Source organism: Cygnus atratus, chromosome 10, assembly GCF_013377495.2.
Source record: "Cygnus atratus isolate AKBS03 ecotype Queensland, Australia chromosome 10, CAtr_DNAZoo_HiC_assembly, whole genome shotgun sequence".
Taxonomy (NCBI): Eukaryota; Metazoa; Chordata; class Aves; order Anseriformes; family Anatidae; genus Cygnus; species Cygnus atratus.
In genome coordinates this window covers 22,287,627-22,308,913 of record NC_066371.1, presented here as the reverse complement: position 1 = coordinate 22,308,913, position 21,287 = coordinate 22,287,627, and the positions used below count along the sequence as shown (strand labels likewise).

The 21,287-nt window shown below is 38.0% G+C and overlaps 1 protein-coding gene across 6 annotated transcripts in view; it reads left to right on the top strand.

Moving 5' to 3' along the window:
* The window catches only part of ARHGEF3 (Rho guanine nucleotide exchange factor 3), a 126,827-nt gene that overhangs the window by 27,260 nt on the left and 78,280 nt on the right, over window positions 1–21,287 (top strand). For 3 of the 6 annotated variants that reach the window (XR_004780505.2, XM_050712796.1, XM_035558383.2), the window contains exons 2-3: window positions 3,032–3,088; window positions 15,220–15,286. Coding sequence is in view for 4 of the 6 variants with exons in the window: in XM_050712796.1 (XP_050568753.1) it covers window positions 3,032–3,088; window positions 15,220–15,286 (124 nt within the window). In the remaining 2 variants the exon portion in view is untranslated. The remainder of the gene's footprint in view (window positions 1–3,031; window positions 3,089–15,219; window positions 15,287–21,287) is intronic. The other 3 variants (XR_007708703.1, XM_050712797.1, XM_035558379.2) reach the window with 1 other exon arrangement.

The window sequence follows — 21,287 nt, the reverse complement described above, 5'->3', positions numbered from 1 at the left end:
AAAACATTTCTCTCTTGAGATCAGTCATGTGACTTTATGGACTTTGGGAAAAATCATTGTACTTTTTTTTAATTAGCCCTTCTCAGTAGGACATAAGGGGGATTAGGAGTTGGAAGACATGAAACCAGTTACTTTGCTTTTCAAAGTACTTAGAAAAGTCAGATGTGCAAAAAGGTGTATGTGTGTGGTTTAAAGAACATGGTTTCCTCAGGAAATGGTATGTGACTTTGCTATCTGTCTCTTGATAGTAACATTTCTACCTATTGTCCAGTTTCATTTTTAAAAAGAAAATTAAAAAAAAAAGAAAATCAGAGACAGTAAGGATAAACTCAACTCAAGTTTTAACATAATGGTATATGGGTGGAGGTGAGATGCACGAATTAGCACAGCTCTGGTGAGGAAGGCTGCCAGAGCATAGCTAGTTCATGTTCTTTTGGCAGGAGGCTAACAGTGCATGTGTTGCTCTGAAGTAACCACAGCCTTTTCATGGCAAGAGCGTCACCGAGGCAATGAGGGACATAAGAGAGTACAGGGTGCAAGACAAAGCACAGGGCCTGCTTTCACAGAAAGCCAATCTTCATCTGCTCTGCCCCTTGCAGAGTCTCTTGAGCGTGTGTATGTGGCTATGAGGTGGTGTCAGTGTGCAACAAGATGATGCCTCCACTGTCATTATGCATGCTCAGAGCTATATGTATTCTTTATGTTCTGATTCAGGCCATGGAATTGCATGCCATGCATAGGATGAGGCTACTGCTTCACTTTCAGTACCACCTTACCCTCTTAAGAATGAGAAAACAGCTTCTTAGCCTTAATCTTTATCCTTAGCAGAGAGCACAAACTAGAGCATCAGACTTGTGATGCTGAGCTCCATATGGTTTTCATTGCTATGCCCCTTTTGCCAAGAGATTGGCTCGTCAGATGCCTGTATGCCTGTTCTTTCTCAGTTAGAAATTGTCAAAATTGGAAAATGTGCTTATAGGGCCATCAGACAAATAACATCGTTGCGGAATTTTGCAGCACTGTTAAATTGTTTAATGCAGAAGACCACTATTTGGAGGCAGGAAGAGTACTGGATGAAGTGAACTTTTTGTATCATTTTTTTGTTCATTTGGACACTTGGTGTACAGAAAGCAAAATGTTGTTTTATTAATCAAGAGGTAAAACACAAGTGATCAGAAAAAATACAGCAGTTTGGCACCAAAAATATATTTTACAATAAAATAACTCAGAATGATCAATATATTCAAGAAAAGTAGGATTGTTTACCTTCCATTCCAGTCATTCTCATGACTACCAATAGTAGTTCTGGTATCCATGACCATAAAGGAAACTGTAAATAATGATTTTCCATAGTCATTGATCAAATTAACGTTTGATTTCTTTCTTGTGGCTTATGACTCTTGCTTCAGCTTCTGTAGGAAGTCGCAATATTGTCCTCATGCTCTGGTGCTTTCTATATTAAGACTGAGAGACTGTTCCCTTGGCTTTTGTAATTAGAAAACTTTTCAATTTTTATAAATACTGCGATGTCTACTTCCTGAACTCTATTAATATATCTCTTTGAAACCAGAATACATTAGCTATCAGTAAGAGACAAAAGATAAATGTGCCCTAACATAAGAACATAGCATAAATTTCTTCAGAGAAAACCTAATGATGGTGAATGTGTTGAAACAAAAAGTCCTGATAAAAATATGGGATGAGATGATGTGCAGTTGCTAACATTCAGCAGTGTTACGAAAAAAAAAAGTCTAAAGCGAGTAGTTTCTGCATGTCAGAGTGAATCTTCAACTATATTATAAAGTTGTTACAAATCATTAAGTATTTTCATGGCAAAAAATGGATCCTGTACTAGTGTATATGGATGAGAATATGCTAATACGTGCAAGGGCAAATAGCTGAAAAATGTTTTCTTTCCAAGCAAATAATAATCTCTGGTATACTTTCATAACAGAAAAATCTTTATTGTGTTACCAGAGCAAACTATATCATTCCTTAAGGTTTCCTAAATTATTGTGGAAAAACTTAAAAATCTCATGTACAAACTTGTTTATTTCATTGGGCCTTCCAAGAATCTTTGCAGTTGGTAATGTCAGTTCTGGTAGCTTTTTTTTTTTTTAATGTGCTTGGGTAAGAATGTTTTGGTGTGTATGGCACAAACACATAACACAAATGTTTTGGTTTTTTTGTTCATTATTTTTTGGAAGAACAGGTAGTTCAGAATCACAGCAGTGTGATTTTTAGTGATGTTGATAATGATATATTAAAATCATTCATTATTTGGTCTGTTTATTTTTTTTCCTACAGCATAAATGTTCTTAAAATAATGCAGCAGTCAGTCATTACTGGCAGTAATTTTTGCTTTAAAATGTTTAAAAGTAATGTTTCTTACAAGATTTTTCTGCTTTCAGCCTTCATACATCACTACTTTTTGACCCTTAAGTGCTTTCATTGCATTTATTTTGGGGGACATCTTAAAGCAGGTAACCTGCAGCCATAGGCCTGAAGCTTTGTTTGACTTGGTCTTCTGTCGATAGCAATGTACAGTCATACATTTGGAACAGATGCTGAGAATGCATGTTATGAGGCAAAGAAAAAATAGTTAATTTTTGGTCTTGCTGCCCTGACATTGTACTTCAGGCAGATGCAAAGCAATTAAATCCGTCTATTAGTTATGAGATTTGTTATCAATTACCTTAAATAGGATAAAATAAGAAGGTTATAGGCCTTATTGCTTCCAGACACTGAGAGACAGCCTTTCCTTGAAAAAAAAATTATCAAAACTTTCTGTATGATCTTATAAAGTGATGTTGGGCTGAAATTGCTGTCATGTTGTTGGTGTTTTAACATGCTAGAGGCTAGAAAACAACTTTGTTTTGCTGGTAGTGGTTACTGAACATTTTCTGTCCTGAATTAACATTTTGAATGGAGCTTCCATGGCATGATAGTTTCAACAGGTTTTACTCCACTGCATTCAGGGGTTTCTATAGTAATCTCTATGGCAACACTGATGCAAAAAATGTTCCCACAGGAACCCAGCTGTGAGTAATAACGAACAACTGAAAGCATTTTGCTTTTGCATCTCAAGGTAAATATTCCTCGTGGAAATAGTGAGACTGCTTTTTTGCTTAATCAATAGGAAGTCATTCTACTAGATAAAAGTTGAGATGATATTTATGGTTTCAGAGTGCCAATGTCATTTGAGCATATTGCCCGAGTATCACTCCTGAGAAGAATGATGAGTGTTAGAAACATCAGGTGTAAAATCTGGCACTGGCTTCAAATGCCTCAAGTTGTAAAGAAACTTCCAATACCAAATACAAAGTACAAAATCTTCCAGTCAGAAATTATAACTTCCCAGCTATTAACAGTGTTACTTGTTACGTAAATGGGTTTACATAATTTGTGAAGATCAAACTCGTGGTAGTTTTCTGACTTCACTGTGCAATGAAGATCAAGATCAAAAGGGTCATAGCAGGGGACAGTATTTGTTGACTTCAGCGTCTATTTATAAGTTGCCTTAAAAACATTACTTGTTTTTTTGCAGAAATGAATTTGTCGGTGTTTGTACTAACTAAATGGAATATCCTGATGTCAGAGGATGCAATATTTATTGAAACTGTTTGTTATTAACAAACAGTTAAGGCTCTCCCTGTGCATGTAAACTGGCCTTTGTGCATATAGTTGCCTTGTTTGTATTTGTTTCGCTTCCAATCTGAACAAAAGGGGAACCAATCCGGTGTTTATGATATGAATAAGCTTTTTAACTTGACAGCATTTTAGGGCTTCATATGGAATTTTTTTTACTCTCATGTTGTAAGACAAAACACTCATGGAGTGTTAGTGTATGGATACAAGAAAAAGTCTTGCTGAGTTATAACAAATAATGGAAAGATGTAAAAAAATCAGTTGAAGCAGAAGAAGAATTATGAAGATCATTTAGTGAAATATGAGGAGAAAAACGTTTTGTAAGCCCAGGGTGCTGATAGCTGCTGTTACAGGTATTTAGGCAACTTAATTGGAATTACTGTGGAAACAGACGTGAAGATGAAATGGAGATGAAGTTGTTGTTTCTTTTATTGGGGTTCCTGCACTGTGCATTCTGCTGATAATGCCAGTGAAAATCTTACAAGTGAAAATGTCATGGTGAATCTAAAAGTTGCATGGTTTGATCTTGATCAATTGTATATCTACATTACATATTGCTTTCCACTTTCATTCAAGGCCCCCCTGTAGTTCATTTTGGAGCACATGACATAACTCAGTTCAAAAAAAAAAAAAAAATATATATATATATATATATACACCAGTGGTTTACTAAAGAAAACTGGTTGTGTTGGGTACATAATTACTAAAAAGGCTTGCTCATCTACAAATATTTCAGCTGCGAGTATCCTAAATATTGTGTTGAGCATAGATTCATTTGTTGTACTTGGTTTGTTGTGCTCTTAGTGAACTGAAAGTATCCTCTTCCAGGTTTCTTATTAACCAAAGAGAAAAATAGCATATTTCAGTGGGTGCTAATCTTTAAAACAGCACCAAAGCCAACAGTTTGGGGGGGGGGGGGAAGTGAAGCTTTTCCCTCAGAGTTGGTATAGATATTAAAACCTATTCCCATGGAAGGTTTCCTTATCAGTAAGTTAATTAATTCCTTTTTTTTTCTTCCACTTCTTAATACTCTGCTCTTTTTTTAATTGGCAGCTTTAACTGTGGGAGAAGTTCTGTTGCCTGTGTTTCGGTTATGTCACTGGAAAACAGATGCTTGTGTCCTGAGCAGAGCCCCAGAGTGCTGCAGGTTTAACATTTAGTGAGATTTGTACATATACTCTATTGAACTCTATATGACAAAGTAGCTAAATGGGATTTGACCTGACAATCTGCAATCCTTTAGTCACTGCAGAGGACTGAACTGGCATAAACATGAAAGTGTATGGTATAATTTCACTTTTCAAGTGATTGGTTACTACACAGTGAAGTTATGTCACGGCCATGGTTGCATGCCCTTGGAAAAGTTAGTTTATTAGCTCCAGTGGTGACAGGCTTGTTCAAATCTCAAGATAAGATGGCCTGGTCTGTCTTTGCCTGCATAAAAAGTACAGGAGTAGTTCTTGTCAACCCTTTTATAACACTTCTTCATGCAAGAATAATCTTTCTCAATGAAGCAGCATTCTGAAAGTTACAACCCAGGAGGTTCATAAAGCACCTAGATGATAACTTCTTGGTGCAGGTGCTAAGGGAGCCAACTAGGAAAGGTGCCCTCCTAGATCTGTTGCTGGAGAACAGAGAGGGTCTTGTGGGGGACATGGCAATTGGCAGCCATCTCGGTCATAGTGACCATGAAGTGATTGAGTTTAGAATTTATGGTGACAGAAGGAAAACTGCCACCAAAACTTCAGCCCTGGATATGGGGAAAGCAGACTTCAGGCTGCTCAGGGAACTAGTCAGCAAGGTCCCCTGGGAAACTGCTTTTGAAGGCATTGGCGTCCATCAGTGCTGGTCAGTCTTAAAGCACTGCCTCCTGAAAGCACAAGATCAGGCGATTCCAAAATATCGGAAGTCAAGCAGGAGGGGCAGAAGGCCAGCCTGGCTGACCAGGGATCTTCTACTGGAGCTTAGGTGATAAAAGAAAGTGTACGGCTACTGGAAGGAGGGTCAGGTGACATGGAAGGAATACAGGGATGCTGTTCGTGTTTGTAGGGAGAAAATTCGTGTGGCCAAAGCCCAACTAGAGTTGAAGCTGGCCATGTCTGTGGGAGACAATAAAAAAGGTTTTTATAGATATGTGAACAGAAAAAGGAGAACCAAAGAAAACGTAGGTCTGCTACTTGACCGGGAAGGTCTCCTCACAGATGATGACATAGGCAAAAGAGAGATGTTTAATGCCTTCTTCGCCTCTGTCTTCAATGCTGATGATGGGCTTCAGGACCCAGGGTACCCTGAGCTGGAGGACCATGACGGTGGGAATGACGAACTCCCAACCGACCCTGAACGTGTGCGGGATTTGCTGCTCCACCTGGATCCATACAAGTCCATGGGTCCGGATGGGATTCATCCCAGGGTGCTTAAAGAGCTAGCAGACATCATCGCGGGACCTCTCTCAATTATTTTTCAACAATCTTGGGAATCTGGAGAGGTCCCATTGGACTGGAAGCTGGCAAATGTTGTGCCAATTTTCAAGAAGGGCAAGAAGACCCTAGCAATTACAGGCCTGTCAGTCTCACGTCAGTGCCTGGTAAAATTATGGAGAGGATGATCCTTGAAGCTATTGAAGCGCACCTGGGGGACAATGCAGTCATTGGTCCCAGCCAACATGGGTTCATGAGGGGTAGGTCCTGCCTAACAAATTTGATTTCCTTTTATGATAAGATCACCCATCTAGTCAATCAAGGGAAACCAGCTGATGTGATTTTTTTGGACTTCAGCAAAGCTTTTGACACGGTTTCCCATAGGATCCTACTGGACAAAATGTCCAGCATACAGCTAAACAAAACCATCATACGATGGGTGAGCAATTGGCTGACGGGCAGGGCTCAAAGGGTTGTGGTAAATGGGGCCACATGAGGCTGGCGGGTGGTCACTAGTGGGGTCCCTCAAGGCTCCATTTTAGGGCCAGTCCTCTTCAATGTTTTTATAAATGATATGGATGTAGGACTAGAAGGTGTTTTGGATGTAGGACTAGAAGGTGTTTTGAGCAAATTTGCCGACGACACCAAACTTGGAGGAGTTGTGGACTCGGATGAGGGTGGAAAGGCCTTGCAGAGAGATCTGGACAGATTGGAGAGCTGGGCGATCACCAACCACATGAAGTTTAACAAAAGCAAGTGCCGGGTCCTGCACCTGGGACGGGGCAACCCCGGCTATACGTACAGACTGGGCGACGAGACGCTGGAGAGCAGCCCCGCAGAGAGGGATCTGGGGGTTGTGGTTGACAGCAAGTTGAGTATGAGCCAGCAGTGTGCCCTGGCAGCCAGGAGGGCCAACCGTATCCTGGGGTGCATCAGGCACAGCATTGCTAGTCGGTCGAGGGAAGTGATTGTCCCGCTCTACTCTGCGCTGGTGCGGCCTCACCTCGAGTACTGTGTGCAGTTCTGGGCACCACAGTACAGAAAGGACATTAAACTGTTGGAGAGTGTCCAGAGGAGGGCAACGAAGATGGTGAAGGGCCTAGAGGGGAAGACGTATGAGGAGCGGCTGAGGTCACTGGGCCTGTTCAGCCTGGAGAAGAGGAGGCTGAGGGGAGACCTCATCACAGTCTACAGCTTCCTCGTGAGGGGGAGTGGAAAAGCAGGTGACCTATTCTCTGTAATCACCAGTGATAGGACCCGTGGGAATGGTGTCAAGCTGAGGCAGGGGAAGTTTAGGCTGGACATCAGGAAGAGGTTCTTCACCGAGAGGGTGGTCGCACACTGCAACAGGCTCCCCAGGGAAGTAGTCACTGCACCAAGCCTGTCAGAGTTTGAGATTGGACTGTGCACTGAGTCACATGGTCTATAATTTTGGGTAGACCTGTGCGGTGCCAGGAGTTGGACTTGGTGATCCTTATGGGTCGCTTCCAACTCGGGATATTCTATGATTCTATGAACCCTTGATAATGGATTGCATTTAATAAAAGGAGGCTTCCTTCCTTGACTGATTGGCTTAATGCCACATCCTTGAGAAGCAGGTGTGAAGAATATCATGCAGCAATCTTTAAAAGGTATGCAGCAATCTTTAAAAGGTATGCAGGAGTGCTTTTCACTGTTCAGTACAAAGGAAGCTCTAAGTTGACTATAGGCTTAACAACATAACTTCATCTGACGTTTTTGATAGAAATCAAATTTTTGGGGGTCATTTTTACTTGAAATATAAACTACAATGCAGAAAAAAGATAAAAGTGCAAATGAGGGCATAAGGAAACAGTAGTATGGGAGTTTTAAAATCTTGTACTGGATTGACTTGTGCCCAAACGTTTGTTTTAAATAGCATTGCCCTCTCTATTCAGTCCTTCTGATCCTTCAAGCTGTCTGTTAGTGAACCACAGCTTCACAGGAATTCATGTTTACCTTCAGAAAGAGAGCTAGACGATATGAATCCAAACAAAAAAGGCTTTCCACTCATTTTTGTTATCAAGAACATGATGTGATGGCACTTGAATGATTATTTTGAGGATGTTAGTAGCTTCTATATAGCTTGACAGGGAAAATGCTGTTTGGTTGGATATCACAAAGCTCAAAATCCCTTGTCTGCTTTCTCTCGCTGACTACTTTTGCTTCTAACTTATCAACAAGTGTCCAATCTTGCTAAATTAAGTGGATTTCCCAACATTAGGTTCTCGATGAGAACTTTCTGTTTTGAAAACAAAATGGAATAAGCTTTTTCTGTTTCCTTGAACATGAACGTTGTTGTGAGTTTTTGCCTGGAGGCTTGATTCTTCTGGCATTCTCACAATGGGGACTGTTCAGACGCTGCCACTGGAGGTTTTTCTTCCCATGGACCAGAGGATCTTATCTGTACAGCTGGGTGGAGATGAACAAACATTTCTTTCTAATGAGTTGTTCTCTTTGTAAAGAATTCAGTGTATATCTATGTTACAGTGGGGTGGTGTAATGAGTGAAAATTAACAAACATGTTATTGATGGTCTTCTTCCTGGTATGATTGAAATTATGTAGGAATAATTTGAGCATCCACATGCAAAGCCAGTCAGTGAATAATCTTTCTTATGTTTTACAATATTAATGAAATGGTGATATTTTCTTATAATACAGGGTGCCCTTCTCATTGTCCCTGGCACTAATTCAGCTATACCTTGTCAAACGGCAAAAACAAACAAACAAAAAAAACACCACTAACACTGTGTCCTTCTGTTGGCTGGTAGCCAGGGCTATTTCAGTGAATATGTATATGTGAATACGGTTCATATATGTCAAGGGGATGCATTTATAGTGGTATATCTCAAATGCAATTCATTACATTAACCTGCAGTAGTTAAAAATGAAGAAATAACTTATGTTTACAGCTTAGCTCCAAGCCTGTGTTTCCCTAGCAGTTGAAATAGTACATCACTAGGACTCTGTTTTTGTTTTTTTTTTAATCAAAATTTAGAACTTTACTTGATCTTCAGAGTTTTTTTTTCTGCTTCATAAAATTAGTATTAATCTTTAAAGAAAATAAATCAAATGCAGAAATGGAAAGATATGTTATGTAGCTCCTTTGGGTTTTAGTAGCGATGGGATATTTTGCAGTGCTGTGAATTGGTTCACTGTATAAACAAACACGTCCCACACCTACTCTTTTCCCATGCTTTCTTTGGAACAACTCACTGGTATTTGTACCTGCTTCAGTGGTGCAGGCTTTCGTCTGCATACACCCAGGGCTGCATACACACAAGGGCTGTTTTTCTCTTATAGTGTTTATGACGCTCAATTCATGATGATAGGACAGTAGAAGATAGTCAGTATTCAGGAGTTTAGCACACCAACTAAAAATCCTTCATCTGCTTTTTTCCTTGGTGGATATCTTACATTTCTCTGCAGGTAGTAACTGTCTAATCTTGTTTACCTAAGTGGATATTTTTTTCCAGTTATCTGGCTGTGGACTCTATGTAGAGTAGCTCTTAAAGAGCTCACATCTACAGAATCAAACTTTGGTAAATTAAGCATAAACACAATCATTTTGAGATACTTTGCCTTTCAGAAGTGTAGCAAGTAAAATCTTCATAAGAACTCAAAACTTCTCAGTCAAATTCTACTCAAAGTCAACTTCTCCCCCTTGGAAAATAGAGGAAGTTTTACACATTCTTCTTTTGGTGCTGAAGTACGCAGGCTTTGTATAGAAAAGGAATGACATTCGATGTTTCAGGTGAAGGAGTCAGTGTTTTTATTAAACCACATTTTTTCTCTGCTTTTAAAATCAATGCCGAAGGTACTCAAACTTATTGTTATCTGTAACTTGAAACATCCAACAGAATCAGTATTGTTCAAAACCATCGTTCAAAGCTAAAAGAGCTCTTGTAAATCTTTGGCTTCACCAGGTAAACTGCTTTGGAATATTTTGCAATTCATTAGCAGAAATATACCATAGTATGTTAAAATAAATATGTTTTTATTAACAGTGTATTATTGTACACTTTCGGGAGGTTGAGCTGATACTACAAAGAATAGTTCTGAGCAGTAAGCACTATTTGTTATTTAACTATATCTTGCTAAAATATTCACAGCTGTAGTAACAACCTTTTATTTTTGCAGTTTGAAAAGAATTTTTCTTTGCCTCTAAGTGGTTTGAGCTCTACATTTTTTAATTTGAGTATTCATGTAGATTTCTGAAATGCACTTTTTTTTTTTTTTCAAATAGATGCAGCAGTTGAGTATTTTAAGCACGTAGCTTGGATATTCATATCTTAAAAAAAAATGATAGTGCTGTGTGTGCAGAAAGACTGCTGAAGGACCAGCTGAAGATGCAAGTTACATGAGCTTAATATAAAGTAATGTAAATCCTTCATTTATCTCATTGTGCCTCAACATAGATAAGTCTTTTCCTCTTGGAAATGTTATAAAAACTTTACAACAGTCGATGGATGTTTTGGTCTTTAGATTCCTTTATATTCTACTTATTGTCAGTGACCTACAGCGCAGCACAGGTTGCACAAAAAATGCACTGATTTATTCTGGGAGACATGTTGATTTAGAGTCTATCTAAAAATTTCAGTAAGGGTATCTTTGTCCAACAGATATTTTTATTATGTCTATTTGTTGTGTGTTTGTGAACCTAAACAGAAAATCCCACGTGTTTTAAGGACAAAGGTCTTATTTTATGACTTCTAGTTTTTGTTGTTATTTTTGTTTGTTTAACCTTTGTCAACAAAATTTTGGGGGACATAGCTGGGTTCTGTCCAGAGTTTCACGCAGCAAGAATAGTTGTGGGTCATGTTCAATTTTTGTTGAAACTCTACAGTTTTGCTAATCTGCCCTGTAAATGTTACTGCTACTGGTGATAGGCAAGAAGCAAAGAATTCAAGCTTTGCTCGAAGTTCCAAGGCAGTATTGGAACACACTAGGTATATAGTTACTGAGCTCAGTAAATATAAAACATAGTGGACATTTTTTGCAAAACCTTTCTAAGAAAGATCAGTGTTTTGTTTCCAGACAAGCAGTTATGATGATGCTGGTTTATTATGAATTGTTTTTTTTTTTTTTTTTTTTTTTTTTTCTCCTGAATGAAAGCAGCAGATGGGACAATATAAACATACTGAACATACTTTAAGCCAAATAACATTTCCTTCTGTCCTGGTGGAAATGCATCTTTATTTTCAATTTAGTGTTCCAGTCTTTCATTCTTAAAACTCCAGTACTAGGGAGAAAAGGTTTTGGTAACTTTTAGTTAAATGAAAAGGCATATCCATCTGTAAGAAAGATTGTGTATTATAAATGGCAGCCTTGAGATTACTGTTATAAGTAATTCCAGGAAGCAACTTTTCTCTTTCTGTCACCTGGCATGTAATTCCTTTTGTCCCAGCCATTATCTAGTCTCTGAGCATATATTGTATGTATATTCATGAGTGTATATTCAAGAGTGTCAGTCACATTCCATGTAGTTATAAGAACCATCCCTGTCTTGTTCTTGACATCTGAAAAATCCTTACTAGAGTGTCTGAGAGTTGTTTGTTTTAGACATCTGAGTCTCTCAGGATCAGATGTGTTCATCACTGGTTATGCCCATTAATTTGTCTCCTCTTTCCATCTTTGCGTGAATATTTTTAATTTGTTGTCTCTGCTACCTACTTATGCCAGTGATGATTTTAATTATTGGTCTGGTCAGTAAACTATTTTATTTCTAAAGCAAGGGGCTTTAATACACCTATTGATGCAGTATCCCTATTATCAAAGCATAAGATTTAATGGCTATTCTGTTAGCTTTATGTTTTTGTATTTAAAATATCAAACAGTATTTCAATAACGTTTTTATAATGCAGTCAGACTGTTTCTTAATTAGCTTTCATTCTGTTGCAATTCAGGGAAGATTTACCCAGTAAACAGAATATTCTTTGTAGCAGTGCCCTGTAGAAAAAAAATAAGACAGTAATTTTAAATGTCTTTGCCAAAACCTGCAGTACTCTAATTATTTTCCAGTATGATTCTCACCAATATTTATAGACTGTTGGGAAGACAGCGAATAAAATAGCTTGAAGATAGTGAAGGACCAAACTGAGAACTGGAAATGAGGTCGTGTTTTTGCTAGAACTATGTTTTGTTGAGGTGTAGTTGAGAATCAGAGTTTGCATTTTACCTTGCTCTGTTTAGGGGCTGCATTCAGCTGAAAAATGCTGGTTTGTAGTGCTGGCCATGGCACATGAATACACTTAGTCTAGATGGTTTCTAGGTATGGGAATAGTAAGATTTCTAGAACAGTCTTTCAGTAAGATAAGAGGACAGTGCTTTTGTAGTTTTAAGGTCTTGATAAGCTTGAGGTGGGCTATATGAAATGGTTGTTTGTGATGGGAAATTGGAGTTGATGTATTTACTGTTGTTTCCACATCTTAGAATTTGAATGCCTCTGGTGAAGTTTTCCTGGTCCATTGTATGGGCCCAAGAGAGCAATTGTTTCAAACTGCCATCCTGCATTTTGAAAGGCTCTCTTCTGTCAATCTTAGTAACGATACAAAGCTTGATTAAAGGTTCTCCCCAAACTGATTTTGTTGCTTTCTGTTTCACTGAAAGTGACTTCTTTTTATGATTTATGGGCATCTCTTTTCTGAATGAGTTTTGGATAGAATAGAAAATAGGGAAGTAGCAGGTTAGATATATATCATGTGAAAGTTTTTGAAGAAATGATTTAACGTAGCCTTTATGGTGGTAAATGAGTATAATTCTTAAGCCTAATTTCTGTTCACTAGATGAGAGCTGCACACATTAGGTGAAAAAAGAATTTGCAGAGAATTTGGTTACATCCTATAGGTATCAGCCCAGTAAGTATTGGAAAGGCGTACAGTGACTTTGATAAGTTTTACTAGCTCGTTAATTAAGCACTCCTTTTGTTAAAACTGTCTTGGTTTTCCTGCATTTAGGGCTCTTTAATAGTGATACTATTAAAAAGAAAGGAATTAGCATACCATTCTGAATAATAAAGAGGTTTGTTCTCACCAAAATAAAGTAAGGTCCCTAACTGATAAGACAAGCAAGGAGGACAACCATTATGAAAACAGGCAAATTGTAGATGTAATATTAAGCACCTTCTCTGTGAAGACTTAGTGACTGTTGCCGTGAGGTCTAGGATGCTTTCATTGAATGGGAAGGTTACAGATGGATGATAAATTGTTAGTCATCAGACTTCTTTTAAGGGATGGCCTTCAGTTTAGAGTATGTAGTAATAAATTGGCTAATTTCTTACTTAGCATAGTCCCTGGCTCTTGTTAAAAGATTGTGGAGAGAAGTAATTTGTTATGAAACTTTCATTTACCTTGTTTTTTCCCTGTTTTGTAAGCTATCGTCAATCCTCTCATACTTATTCAAGTTGAAATATCTTTGTTTCCCCTATATTCAGCTTAATTAAAATACAACTAGTGTTGGTGGTCTTAATAAACTGGGAAAATACATGCATGAATAGTGTTAAAATATCAAAGAAAATGCAGAAATATAAATTCAAGCGTGGCGTTTCTTGAAAAATTACTAAGGAGCGCAACTCTATAGAAAGCACACAAAGCATCTTGGAGAACATGACTCTGGTTCTTGTTGGAGATCATTTGTGCATGCCACTGAACAAAAAGAATGTAAAACACTGTTAGGATAATGGAAATCTGTGTAAATTGTTGATCACGTTTTTTTTCTTTTCATAATGCAGTTACAGTTCCACTGAGGATCTTGTGTTAGACATTCAATTTCTTAATCTCTGAGCTTGGAAAACTGCTGTATGACAACTTCTTAGTGGATAGTCTATAAAATCTGTGCTGTATGCTCTTTGTGGTTTTTAATGACTTCATCACTGTGCTTGAAATATTGATATCCTTTATGGTTGGCTGGCTGCTAGAATGAAAAACTGAATATATTAACACCAAGGTTTGAGTTGTAACAACAACTAGTTGTCATGATATTTTATTATTTGTGTTATGTTAACATGTAAAAATGGCTATTGTGATCTTAGCTCTATGACATCTTTCAATGTACATAATATGAAAATGTCCATGTGCAACATATTTTACACCAAAATAGGAAAGACAGAAGACTAAGACAGATAGTTATTGCTATCTAGACTACACAAGCGAAACTGGGACACAGTGTGCTGAAGTCCCTCAGGAATTCTGCACAGCAGGAGCTACTCCCAGATCTTTCATGCTAGACTAGTGCTTTAACTGCAAAAACATCTGTTCTGTTATTGTTGGATGAAGAGGAGGCTTGACAGGCAGCTATTTAATTTGCTGGTTTTTAACCAAGTTTTTATGTTCCTGTAATCTCTGTAATTGCATGGCTTGAGTTGCAGTGTGCACAACACTTAGGTCCCGCCACAAAACTATTTGTTGGTTTGGTCAACTTCAGCAGGTCAGTCAAGCTTTGATCTGACTTCATGTGTCAAATCTCAGCAATGTTTGCCTACCTTTGCAAAGCAATCTTAAGATCTTACTTCAAGATCTTAATGAATGAAAAGCACTCATTAAGAGTGAAGCGGATAACATTATGGTTACCTTTCAGAAATAATTGTACAGTGATAATTACTGGGTAAGAAGAAGGTTTTGGACCGAGTATAAACTGTAGTCAGCTTCTCCAGGTGTTAGCATAAAGGTATGGTTAGCTTGCTTTACGTTGGTGCCTTGCGTAGTGTCACCATTAGGGCTGAGAGCTCCTTGGTGAGCTGCCCAGCCCAGCTGTCACACTGCACCACTGCGCAGCGCATGGCACAACTGCAGCTTCGCAGACCCACGCTGTTCAGGTCAGGGTCATCTCTTCTGGCTGAAAATCAGTAGGAGTAATGAGAAGTTACTGCCAGACATCAAGCCAGTCCATCTCTGAAGGCTTGTGAGGCTGCCATGTCCCTTAGCACTTAGTCTAAATTGAAATGTTTTTCTAAACTGAAGAGAGAAACCTGTCAGAATTATAGCCAAGGAAATCTAAGGTGTCTTAGTACTTGAAATCTGTTTTTCTTTTCTCTCTTCTGTTGTCACTGTGTTGTTGATGTAGAAAATAATGATGGCTGAAAATGTAATGATAAATGATTTTGTAGTGGTAAATGATTTTCCTTGTTTCATCTTGCAGGCCGAAACAACAGCAACAGAACAACTTTTCCTTGTTTCCTTCTACTAAGGGCTGGAATTTCAGAGGGGTAAGTTTGGTGTTGTTTTAATATTCCCTCCTGCTTTATCCTGTTGCAGTATGACTTCGTAGTTAAAACATGATCTGTGAGTGCTAAAATCACAGCAAAACAAATATGGAATGGAAACTTTAATTTTGTAACTTCCTAAAAGGCCTTGTGTGTATAAAAACAAATAAAAACACACAACTTTTGTTCAGGTGATTGGCTGACTTACTATTGGCTAGGGAGACAATTTAGCGTAATCAGTTTAACATACAGTGTGATTTTAAAAAATGGAGTGAAATTGGTGTGTTTTCATATCTAAAAGTAAATTAGCAAGACTGAGGTGATGTACGCTTTTTTTTTTTTTGCTGTAATATAGATATTTATAGAGTTATTGAAAACTTGTATATCTGAATTTTGCAGAAGTACAGATGAAGAGTGAGTTTGTATTAAGGAGAGTGTATAAATGTGTTGTCTCAGAGCTTCTTCAGCAAAGGATTTAAGTAGAAAAGATGTTACTTAAATGCTTTGTTGAAAGGTTAAACAACATCAATAAGTTGAATGATCAGCGGTGGTCATAGTACCATAAACATTAAAACTAAAAATATTTTTCACAATATCCAATACTGACTTTTGTACTCTATTTTGTATTTTGAATACAGCCTCCACTATTGCTTACTGTGAACTTCTTATTTTCCCCACTTATTTCTTTCATTGCACCACAAAGCTATAGGGATGAAATCCTTGGTGTTACTGAGAAAATAGTTTCCTCACCAATGCTTCATCAAGAAATCAGGAAAAACAAACAAACAAAAAAAACCCAACAACTTCTGAGCTGTTGATTAATTCTAAATTTTGGAGTCAGTTTAAAAATAAAATTGATATTAGTATTTTGTCAAGTTTTCAGCTGTGCTGGAAAATTATATGAGGAAGCTCATATAGAAAGAATATTGTAGGTATGAGCTAAAGCTGGTGAGACAGTGATGCAGTGGCTCGCTGGGACTATAAAGGCCTGGAGCTGGTAAGTGTGGTGGCGTGATGTCAGTGATCCAAGCTGTGTGGCAGAGGTGGACTGGGCTAATACACTAAGAATAGAGAACTGGCAAGGTGTTTTTTTTTTTTTTTTTTTTAAACGCATGCACACACACAAAAAACATCTTCAGAATTAAGAGGGGAAATCAAGAACCTAAAAGGAGATAGCAGTGTGTTCTATTTATAGCCTGAATAAGAGAAAAAGGGCACTAAAATAGATAAAAGGATCTTCAGACTGCTTCCTTCATGTACAGAAATGAAGATATGTGGGAGTTGTCTGCCCCCGTATTTCTAAGGAAACTTATGGGACACTAACAAAGAGGTCCATTTCTATAGTTGTAATATTTCATGAAATGAATGGTGATTGACAGTTGAAGTGAATTGTTTGGAATAAACTACTATGTTGGGGAAGAACCTGTGCCAGTTGTTCACTGGATCTGTTCAGATGCTGAAGCCAAGCCAAGTGAGCACTGGACAAGAAAGCTAAGTCCCTGCTGACATGTGCAATTTGTCAGCATCGACTTTGTTTTGGTGGATGGAAAAAACACGTTATGGAAAGTCCAATGAGCAGACTTCAGGTCACAAAGGCTTTGATACAGATGGTTAATGATAAAAGATTAACTTTGATGTCTTTTCTCAAACAGGCATAAAATCTTACTGGGTAAAAGAACTAAGTTAATGTTGACAGTGGAATAACCGAAATGGTTGAGGTGATGTACTCATAGCTATGCTTTTTTAAAATTTCTCTGTTATTTCTATACTAGAGACTATAATACAGGATCATTTAAAGTCACAAACAATAAAACAGGAGAAAGTTGTTAAGCATAAAATTACAATGTTGTATACCTGTCCTCACTTTGCACTCAGATCACTGGTTTAAATTGTCTGTATCTTATGCTGATCAAGTGGGCTTGTTAAAGTGTCAGTGAGCAAACACCAATGTAAACCTCAAATAAAGATAAGGAAGGCCCAGATGCTAAACACTTCACGAGGGGAAACTCCTCCATACTTCTAGCTTCCTCTCCTTTCTTAAATTCATTTTATCAGAAGAAACTTTTTTCCATTCTGAGGTGTTCATTTTGAGCCTCATGGTTAGAGATCATATTTAATTTCCTCTATGGGGATTTCCATGTCAAGATGATATCATTTATGTGTTTTTCTATCAAAGCTGTCAGTTTTAGATAATAGTAGCAATTACTTCCAGAACTTTGGGTAGTGTTCTAGGTATCAGTGGAGAGTTGGTTTGGGGGAAAAAAAATAATCCTGGCAAAATCCTGTTCTAGATGAAATTTAGGCTTCAAGTTACAGAGAGATGCAATCTCTGCTACATGCTGCTTCTGCATGCATCATGATTTAGACTTTGAAGAGATTGTACAGTCAGATGTCCAGCAAACAGCGTTTCAGTGAGAAGGTATTTACAGAATTGTAGTTTTGGAGAGGAACAGAACCTGTGGAGGGAGATAAGAATATCACAAACCGGGGGCAGGTTTAATTGGAACACCAGAACACAGGAGGTGGTAGATGTGTTATCTGGAGAAGAAGAGGAATGAAGTAAAGGAAGATACTGGGTATAGGATTATAGCCATATATTTATCCCATATATATATTTCCCTCTATTACCTATACTGTGTTTATAAGGGGGAAAGAGGAGGAAGGTGCAGCTTAGGAAGAGGGATAATCAGGATGAAGAAAGCACTGTTAAGATGTAGTGATAGCGTGAGAGAGTGGAGAGGGACGAAGTAGGGAAATGGAGGAAAGCTAGAGGGTGTGAAAGCAAAGAAGCAGAAGTGTAGAAGGGAGGTAGAAATCTCCTATAAAACTATGTGCTCATCAGTTCCACATTTTGCAAATGTTGATTCAGAGAAGATAAAGATGCTATGTGTAGGGGGAAAAATTTGTGACAAAGCCTTGGTAATGGAGAAGAGTGGTGAATATCTGATGAGAAGGGGCAACTCAGGAGCAGGTCAATATTGAAATAAAAGAACAGCATAGATCGTAGCACAGAGATTGGTATTGACCCTATTTTTCTCTCTCTTGCGGTTGTGATTAACTCACCTTCTCATCTCCATGCCGCCCTTCCACCAAAACCTTTATCAGGTAGAAGGCTTTCCCTAGCACCACTGTTTGTTGCTTTTCTATATGATACAGCAGTTTAATATGCTGTTCCTAATGTATATATGGCAATAATGTGTTAAGTTGCCACGTAGTGTGGGAAACAATTCTATTTATTATGGGGAAAAAAAAAATCCTGTCAAATGGGGATTACATTTATACAGTCATGCACCTACAGGTAGAAGATGCCAGGATTAAAGCTTCTTTGGTTGCTTGCTAGTTATGATACAGCTTTGAGTTACATGCCTGTGTGCTGTTTTATCCATAGTAAGTATAGTCAGACTTATTTACAAGAAAGTTCTGAACTGAAGCAGCGTAAGAATCTCTCCTGAGAAATTTCAGATTTCAGCTTGTCTCCCCTCCTGTTTCCTCAAAATCACCACTTTGTTTCCACCAGCAGATAATTTTCTGCTGCAGAGTGCCTTAATTATATGAATGGCAGGCTCAGGCTACTAAAGGCCTTTAAATGATATTTTTTCTATAATGGCGTATTTAGATATGTTTACAAGAGCAATGGTACATAGCAGTCCCGCAGATATGATGACGCTTCAGGTGGCAATGAAGAAACTGCCAGACCATCTAAAGAAAAGCAGTTACCTGGTTAATGAAAAGTGCTGGGATTGCAGGCATAACTGAAGAGGATGCCGGTTTTGTCTGTGCTTATTGTTGATATTTCTCTATACTGTTCCACAAAGAGCTAGCATCACTTCATGCATATTTTAAACAAACATCTGAACCATTATGATTGTTTCTCTTCTTTTCTTTCCCCTCCAGTAACTTTAGTGCTAAAAATAAATCAATAGCGAAATCTAAACCAACATTTTCTATTTGAAATATTTTGAGACGTTTGGTGTGCAGTTGTCTAAAGATTCGAGATAATTTATTGCAACTGTGCTTCTTCCTATTTCCTCCTTTTTGTTTCCTTTTTAGTTTTGCAAAAGCTTTTAACTAACCAAGCTGCAGATGTGGTCACCAGTGAGGAAGGCTGATCTAATTTATGAGAAGCCTGACATAAAAATGTGCTAAACTTGCTGAAGGTCAGTTTTAGATGTGTAAGTGGTTTCCTTGCAAATTTTACTTCAAGTGTTTAAAAAAAAAAAAAAAAAAGTGTCTTTTGTGCCAAATGGGAAGAGTTCCACACTCTTCAGACAGTATTTACAAAGCAGCGTGTTTCTTTTCTGCAGGCTGGCAGACTTCAATTATGCCCGTTAGGGTGCATGAATCAAAACAAGATAAAGGTTGCTAAGAGGGAAAGTTTTTTGCTAGCTTTAACTTGGTAACTAATAACATAATTACGTACTACCGCAGAGAGCACCTCTATTAGCTCTGGGTTCTGACTGATTCTACTTGATGTCTGTACCCACTGATACTCGTTTGCTTAAGCAATGATATTACCCATAACAGCGACTTCTAAGAAGTGGTATCAGGCAGATCTTTATTTGTACTTGTTGAAGTAAAATTATGAAATCATATCGATAGTTTAAAAGTGTTGAAATATGATTCTCTTGTAGGTAAGTATGAACATAAGACCAATATGATTTTTTAAACACAAGTTTATCATATATAGGAAAAAGCACAATGTGGCTTTCTTTTTCTTTTTAATGTACTTGTGTTTTGTAGACACAACTTCAGTAGTTTCCTCCATGGAGAAGAGAAAATATTTTGCACGGACAGTATAATTTTGGGTGTAATAACCATGCTCGTTATCAGAAACAGTTCCTTCAGGCGTAATAGGAGGACTCCTCCACCTGGGGGAGTGCTGTTGGCATCCCAGCTCTCCCGTGCCTGTTCTCTTGCTGTACGCTCACGCATTTCCCTCTGTGGGCAGTCCTTTGATTTCTTTCTAACCTCTTCCAGCTTGTTTAGGAGATAAGTAGATTCTTGCTCCCTGATCCATCTCATCCGCCTTTGAAAAGAAAAAGTACAAATTCCATATTTCTTTTTCTCCTTCCTAGAAATGATGTGTACTTGTGCTCCACTTGCTCTTTTTACACCTCTTCCTCTTTCTTCTTCCAGTGGGTTGCAAGCTCCTGTGAAGGAGTTCACAGTTGAATTGCCCCAGCACTTCCTCCTCTTTTAGTCTTGGTGCAGGCTTTCTTTTTGTCTTGCTTTCTTGGGGGTGCTGTTGTGCCTCTGTCTAGCATTGGCCTTTCTTGGGCCAGAATGTGTCTGATGTCTGGTATTGGCAGTGGTTAGAAGCAAATCTGTAAGTGTTTCTGGGTTAATGTACTTGAGGATGGATGCTGCAAATATAGTGCTTGTCTACAGGTTTAGTAGAAGCTGAGTTTTTCTGTAGTCTTGAAGTTTGTTCTTTGTAGCATTGCAGGATTGGGGAAACTTCAGACTGTTGATAGCAGCAATGTAGAGTGCAATAGGAGCATTAAAAATAATTATTAAAATTCATTATTTTTTAATTTTTAAAAAATAATTATTTCAGTGATATACTATTTGCAGCTCAGAAGACTAGAGCTCATAAATTGGTGCAAGCAGGCAGCCTGGATGCTGATTTTTGTTTGTCAGAGCTGTTCTTGATGTCTCCCTGCTTAATCTATGGGCAGAGTTTGAAATATTTTAGCTTATTATTGGTTTTGTTTTGAACAATCCATTGGAACTGTTGTCGATTAGTCACAAGACTATTTTTTCTTGGAACAGCAAGGTTTATGTTGGCAAAAAAATAGAGATGCTATCAGAAATTCATTGTGTGGTATTTGCGTAACTGGATAACAGTCTACTTCATCTGCAGTTCCAAAACACACGTTGGAATTATTCTGTTTTTAATGTATACACTGAACTTAAAACTTTTAATGAATTTAAGAATGTATTATTCCAAACTGATGCATGGTTTAATTACCACGATAATCAAGTTTTATCCACAACATATGAG